At 35.5% G+C, this 7875-nt stretch overlaps 1 protein-coding gene across 1 annotated transcript; it reads right to left on the bottom strand.

Annotated features, from left to right (window-relative positions):
- Window positions 1-2325: 2325 nt before the first annotated feature.
- On the bottom strand, window positions 2326-5099 carry LOC114294281 (putative CoA ligase CCL5). The gene is made up of 4 exons (XM_028238403.2): window positions 3230-5099; window positions 3055-3122; window positions 2851-2953; window positions 2326-2657 (listed from the first exon to the last, which is right to left on the bottom strand). Exons 1-4 carry the CDS (start codon window positions 4640-4642, stop codon window positions 2532-2534), a joined length of 1710 nt encoding a protein of 569 aa, XP_028094204.2. The 5' UTR covers window positions 4643-5099; the 3' UTR covers window positions 2326-2531.
- Between the last annotated feature and the right edge of the window lie 2776 nt (window positions 5100-7875).

Genomic DNA, 7875 nt, shown 5'->3' with positions numbered 1-7875 from the left:
TGATATTAAGACCTTGTTTGGGGTGTACTAATAAGTACACACTTTTTATCTTTTTATCTTTTTTTCATCACATCACCTCTCTACTTTTCTGCACATCTTTTCGTAAAAAGTAAAAAAGTACACTTATTTAGATTATCCCAAACAACCCATAAATAGAACAATCCTCCCAATATGAATAGTGTTTGTGAGTGTGTGTGTGCGTGTGTGTGTGTGGCTATATTGGATATACAACAACTTTGGAAGGTTGCTTTCTGAAGTTATATTCGTCTAGCTATAGTTCAAATGCTTAATGGCCAGAGTTGGCTGGCATTAAGATTACAATATTGTAACTTATGACGGCCTCGTCCAAGGATCAAAATTTCATTTTAATATGTTGTTTTGGTTAGCTTAGAAACGGAAATGCTTTGTAAATATTTTGGAAACTCAAGGGAAATGAGGAAATTTTTTTTTTTTTTTTTTTTTGAAAACGTTTGAAAAAGTTTTGAAACAAAATCTAAACCTTATATAAATGCTAATACATATTCAATAACTAATTTAATTGAACATGTTGATATTTATGAACATTAGAAACTACTGAACAAAAGCTTTAAATGCTTAGTTGAGAAAGAAGTTTGCCATTGTAAAAGAAAAAAATGCAAAATTGTAGTAGTAATAGGGATGAAAAAAAGAGAGAGTACTATGTGGTATAAAGAAAGAAAATAAGTGACATAATTATGCTTCTTTTATCTTCTTTTTTCTATATCTCCTTTCTTGTTTTGCCTTTCCTAATGTTTTGGCGTGTTTTGGTATGTTTTGTTGGAAACATTGGAATTGCATTATTCCACTAATGTTTCATTTTGGTTTCCTAGGAAACATAAGCATTTCAGCTATTTTGATGGAAAACGAAATGGTATTTTGTTCCTTGGCCCTGTCTAACGGACCCATATTTCTCTATTGAGCCTCTTTTTTGGCGCTCGCCTAATGTGTAATGTGTGACTTGGAAGCCACTTGTCATAGTGCCATGTCTAGTGCTGGGCAGGAAAAAAAAAAAAAAAAATTGTAAACTGGTTCGATCCAGACCAAATCGCACTGTTTGGTTTGGTTTTCTCAATGCATGGTTTGGTCCTAGTTCTTAAAATAGGTGAACCATGTTTCACGGTTCGGTTTGTGATTTTATAGTTATAGTTCCAGTTTGGAACCGAACCAAGCCGTTTAGATATATACATACATATAATTTGTTACTTATGATAGACACTCAAGTATCTTATATATATTCACAAGTTGTTAACCCCTTGTTTACAAGTGTCTTCTTGTATAATAGTAAAACTAGTTCTAAACAATCATTCAAACAATTTTGTTTGTAAAATGAAGATATATTGCTTGATCTTTGAGCAAGTAGTAATTATGTTGTGAATGATCACAAAGTTCATGAAACCATGATTCCAAATTGAACTGCATTTTTCATGATTTGGTTTGGTTCTAAGATTTTCATAGCTTGATTTGGTTTCATATTTTATAGAACTGTAGGCAGTGGTTTGGTCTTGGTTTACTTCAAAATTGAAACCTCCCAAGATTTTCATGGTTCAATTTGGTTTCAAATTTCGTGGAATTTTATGTAGTGGTTTGTTATTGGTTTTCTTCAAAACCAAACCAAACCAAACTGAACCATCCTCACGCCTAGCCGCATCCAGGCCCACATATTGTGACACTGCCAGGTAGCACAGTATGACGCCTTGTCAAGGAAAATTAAGGAAAACGAATAGAAAAATGGAAAGTTTGTTTGGCTGGTTAAAAAAAAAAAAAAAAAAAAAAAGATGAAAATGATAGGTAGTTTTTTAATTTGGTTCTTAGAGAAAAATAAACAAATAATTCTTTTCTTTTTTTCTTTTTTACTTGACACAAATTCTAAATCCAAACATAGCATAAATGTCCTCATAGAAAATTAAAGCACTAAAAGTTAAGACTCAACGTGAGTTACAAAGTGACATTGTAGGTTAGCGAAGTGTCCCTTTTCATTTGATGCCCTTGAAAACTATATTTGGTTGTTGCATGTCTCATAGTAAGTAGAACGGAAAGGCGAGTCTATGGAATGGATGGAGATAATCTATTTTTTCATTGCCAAGAAGGTCGTTCTCTCGCTTACAATAGGATTTGATTTTTGAGAGAGATAGTAGGTAGACAGTTTTGCCTTCACTTTTTTGTGGAGACTAATTTTCCCCAACTCAAACCTTGGGAAGACCAGAAAGCACTAGAAAATTGCACAATAGTTTCCCTTTCTTGTTTAGACTTGGACATAGTAATTTCTAGTAATTGAGTACTTAGATTTACAATACAATAACATAGTCATGCTTTAGAGACTCTTTATTAACTCTTTATTCCAAATATGCTTCGGTGATCTTCGCTGCAACATAGTTTTCAGATTGCAATAGTACTGGATGCTGAAATACAATTGTTGGCGATCCTTCTATCCTTTAAGATGTAGGCTCCATATATATAAATATAGAATACATATAGGGAAAAATGAAATTCAAGAAAAAATTATTTTAAAACTATTATAACTTGGAGATGACTTGGTGTTGGTTTAGGGAAACTAGCTCCTTCCGCAAGATTTTGCCAGCTGCTGATCTCGGGATGGCACTGATGAAGCCTACTTTTCTTACCTTCTTGTATGGGGCCACCTGAAAATTTCAGTATAACAATCTTAGAAGATCATATATATGTGTGTGTGTGTGTGTGTGATTATCGATAGGAGCACATAAACTGGTTTTTATGTACATACTTCAACTATATATATATGTATGTGCCAATATACAGGCATGGATAAATTTTTTGATAACTCCATGGAAAGAGGAAGAAGGGACCAACACAAACCTGGCTGGCAACAAATTTGATGATTTCGTCTTCAGTAAGTTCGGAACCAGCTGCTTTCACCACATATGCCATTGGTATCTGTCCTGCTTCTTCGTCTTCAACTCTACACCATATCTTATTCTGTTATATCTATCTATCTATCTATCTATCTATATATATATATATAGAGAGAGAGAGAGAGAGAGGGTAAGCAGTGTGACATACGGTATAACTGCAGTGTCAAGAATACCAGGATGACTCAAAAGAATTGCTTCCAATTCTGCCGGTGCTACCTGGATTTGCATTCATATATCATATCATTATATTGTTTACAACACGTAACATTGTTCTTAATTCCCGTAACATTACATACGTTATCTACTTGTGCATATATACATACCTGATACCCATTGTGCTTGATGAGCTCCTTTATCCTATCAACGATGTAAACGAATCCATCTTCATCAAAATAACAAAGATCTCCGGTTCTCAGCCACCCATCTTTATCAAATGTCGCAGCCGTCGCCTCCTCATTTCCCAAGTACCCTTTCATCACCACGGGGCTCTTCAGCCACAGCTCTCCTTCCCTACCCGGTGGCAGCGCCAATCCCGTCTCAAAATCCACCACCTTGGCAGTAAAACTTGGAATCAACCTTCCACATGAAGCTGAACGTTCCTTAGCCTGTTCATCGGAAACACTAAAAGTGCCTGCACCGCAGCTCTCGGTTAGTCCATAGCCTTGTCTTACCTCGACCCCTGGAAACTTCTCTCTGAAGGCATCGGAAACCTCTTTGCTCAACGGTGCTGCCCCCGAGCCAATCCTTCTTAGGGACGACAAGTCATGACCACCATTAATATACTTCACCAGCCCAAGTATCACTGGAGGCACTGCCGGAACATTATTGACTTGGTAAGTTTGAATTGCATCAAGCATAGCTTGGAAGTCAAACTTTTGCATCAACACCGTCGTTATGCCCGAACAAAACAGGCCAAGGCCAAAGAATGCAAGTCCATAGATGTGAAACATTGGTATGAAGCACAAGAACACATCATTCTGGGCCGATATTGCGTCGACAGTCCATTTGAGAAGTGTCATGATAGATATGAAGTTTGAATGGGTTAATACTACACCTTTGCTAGTCCCAGTAGTCCCTGAGGAATATAGAATGGCTGCGGTGTCTGATTGAGTGAGCCCTTGTTTTGGCAACTCCATCGGATCACAGCTTTCGATTAGCTCTTCAATGGAAAGTGCACTGTCGGATGGACGAGAAGTGTGGAGTGTAGGCAATCCTGTGGAGACTAATTTGCACACCTCTTCTGGTGCAGCAATTCCGAGTTTAGCACCCGAGTTACGTACTTGCTTGGCGATTTCTGACGCGGTGTTGACTGGGTTTGCGGTGGTTAGCACCGCGCCGATGGACAGTACAGCTAGACAAATGGTCGGGTACAGGAGTGAGTTTGGGGACAGGACGAACACGACGTCGCCCTTGCGAATCCCTAGCCCATGGTACAGTCCAGAGGCGAGGGAGTCAATCGAGTGGCGGAGTTGTGCATATGTAACTCTCTGGTTAGTGGCCGAGTCAATGAGTGCAACTCTTGACTCGGCTTCTTTTGGTGGTGGAAATTGTGATAGCACAAACATGGCCGTGTCAAGGTCAGGCCTGGTTGGTATCTTTAGATGTTCACCGAGTTGTTCGAGTGAGTGGTAGATACCGGTTCGCGAATCGAAGCCGCTCCGTGGATCATACTCCGGTTGGTAACTCTTCTTGGCTTCATTCTCCAAGGCAGTGATCCACCCATTGTCGCTTGACATGGCTGAAAGTAAGGTTTAACAAAGAATGTTGTGGTAAAATTTAGTGTTAGCTAGTGTTTTGTGTTTGTGTGTGTTGAATGCGAATGTAATAATGATTAAGATTTGTTTACGTGGTTAATTATAAGTACGAAAAGGGTCGATTAGCAGAGTATCGGCATCGTAAAGTCCGTTGTTTAGAGGACATTATTTTTGTAAAATTATGTGATTTGTTGCCGGCAATGACGAGGTGTATTCTTGTTAATTAGAAGATTCATATTTGATGCCCTTATAACAAGACATTGGCGTCCTATATCATTTTCTTCTTAACCTTTGATTACAACTTTTGCGTGACATAAATGTTTTTGCCGCCCAAATCAATGTTTAAACAGCAATACTAGGTATCATGAAAAGTCTTTCATAAAAATAGTCATGAAAGATTTGTGACATTTGGATTACACTTACAATAAAGCACCACACATTAATCAAGATAATTTAAGAATCACAAATTTTTCATGATTATTTTTATAATTTTTTTTTTATGATCCCTAACCTATCTCATATTTAAATCCACATGACAGTTACTATGGAGCTAGCTTGAGTGCTTGTGTACTCTTATCAGTCACCTATGTTGGGAAAGATTTTTAGATAATAGGACACAAACGCGAGATAAATTATAGGTGGGTTCACTTTTTGTTTCATATCCGTGTTTTATTATGTGAAAGTTTTTTTTGCGCCGTAGTGTTTGGTTCATTTGAATGATTTTTTTTATTTAAATATTTATTTTCATGTTTAGTTAACTTAAAAAATAATAAAAAATATATTGCAACGGAATTGTTATTCACCATTATAAATTTATGATCATTGCATTTTATAGAAGAGCTTTAAGAAATAGCCATTTTCTTTTATTTTAATGAATAGATAATTAGATTCAGCAGTGCTACAGAGCACTAGTAGAGTTGCTCTAAAAGCAGCTCTACTGAGATGGCATCCTATTTAAAAAAAAATAAAATAAAAAATAAGTAAAAGACAAAACAAGAAGAAGAAAAAGACAAATTAATGCTCATTTGGAGCTCCTAGGTCTAAATCATTTTTGAATTAGATTATCCACTATTAGGTAGTTCATTTGTTACCCTTAGTAAACAGGTTCATTTGGCTATGACTTAAAAAATAGGTAGTGGTTAAAAAAATGGGTAAATTACAAACGCACATCCTGAGCTTTATTTAAATTATAAATTACTCCTTATAATTTTAGAAATTACATTATGGCCCCTTAAGGTTTCTAATTTCATAATAAATATGTTATTTTATTAAAAAATCATCAAGTTAATTAACAATTTTTAATAATGTTAAAATTTTATTTCAATTAATAATTCATATAATTTTATTATTGTATAGGTGACCAGTTAGAAATTTCATTTTTTCAATTAATTCTGTTAAATAAAAAATTCTAACAGGAAAGTATTTGAAAATTTTCAAACTAAAGGGGACAATTCATATTTTAAGCAAACTTTATGGGGTGTATTTGTAATTTACCCTAAAAAAAATATATTTTGTTGAAAAGGCCTTAGTCTATTTGTAAAATTCATTCTTTTTTTTAATACAAATAAAATTCATTCTATTTGTTGAAAAGGCCTTAGTTTATTTTTTTTCAAAGAATGTTTCAAACAAATTTAATTATTTTTATAATTTCTTTAATCAATAAATTAACTTTTTTTTCTTAATTCTCAACGGAAGCCATAGAAGAGATAGTAGGCAGGCGTGATCTTCGTAGCCCTTTGGTAAAAATGATCTTCTATTGACTTGGCATTAGGGCTGGGCATAGGGTCATCCGAACCGTCCAAACCGCCCTACGCGATCCGAACCGCGCATGTATGGGCGGTTTCGCAAACACATTAGGGTAGAGTGCGGTTTGAATTTTATGTAAATTTCGGGTTGCGGGCGGGTTGCGGGTTTGACCCTCACCCGCCCAACCCGCCCGCATAAAACTCTTTTTTTTTTTTTAAAATCTGATCTGATCTGGCCGTTCAAAATCTGATCTGATCTGCCCTTTTAAATCTGATCGTCCAAACAAAACAAAGAAAAGAAAACCCTAACCTAATTAAACCCACTCACTCACACTCATCATCAGATCAGCACTGTATCTAATATCTATCTCCTCTCTTCCTCTCGGTCTCTCTTTCACCCTCACTCGCGATTTTCATCTGTGCACTCACTCAGCGATCGAATCTCTCTCTCACAAGATCGACCGATCGATCGACCTCATCGCACACAGGTAAAGCCCCTCTCTCTGATCTCTGTCTATGTTTCTCTCCCCGATCTTTGGTTTTTTTTCGAACATATGAGATCTGTCTCTCTCTGACTCTGATCTGTCTCTCTCACTATCTCATCTCCCTCACTCTCTCATCTCAGTCTCTTACTCTGGTTTTGCATCCACACCGATCGGCTCTCTCTCACAGGTAAGCCTCTCTCTCTCTCTCTCTCTCGCCCCGATCTCTGTCTGTGTTTGTTTGTTTGGAATGTATAATCTTTGATTTAATTTTTGATTTAAGCAACAGATTTTTTGATTTAAATCTGTCTGTGTTGAATTTGTATAGATCTGTCTGTGTTGATTTAAATCTATCTGTGTTCAATCTGTATTGATTTTTGTATAGATCTGTCTGTGTTGAATTTGTATAGATCTGTCTGTGTTGATTTGTATAGATCTGTCTATGTTGATTTAAATCTGTCTGTGTTCAATCTGTATTGATTTTTGTATAAATCTGTCTGTGTTGAATTTGTATAGATCTGTCTGTGTTGATTTAAATCTGTTTGTGTTCAATCTGTATTGATTTTTGTATAGATCTGTCTGTGTTGGATCTGTATTGAATTTATATAGAAGCATGGTTTTTACACTTTTGGAATTCATAGATCTGTTTGCAACTTCATAGATCTGTTTGGAATTCAATCTGTTATTAAAAATAATTCTGTTTTTTGGAATTAATTTTTGATTAAATCTGCCTGTTTTTAGGGAATTTTAATCAAAAACTAAATTTTAATAAAAAACGACTAAAAGTGCATTTTAGCCTATAAATGCCTACCAAGTTGTATTTTAAAGTGCATTTTAGTAGTCATAAATGCCTACCAAGGAAGAAGAGTTAATGTGTAATGTGTTATGTGATTTATATGTAAAACTGAGTTTTAGGGAATTTTTGATTAAATCTATTGAATTAATCTGTTTGATTGAATTAAAATTGAATCCTTGACTGTTTTTGTAA

The sequence above is a fragment of the Camellia sinensis genome, chromosome 8 (genome assembly GCF_055761805.1).
Source record: "Camellia sinensis isolate YWXY chromosome 8, ASM5576180v1, whole genome shotgun sequence".
NCBI classification, from domain to species: Eukaryota; Viridiplantae; Streptophyta; class Magnoliopsida; order Ericales; family Theaceae; genus Camellia; species Camellia sinensis.
This window is presented reverse-complemented; position numbering and strand designations above follow the sequence as displayed.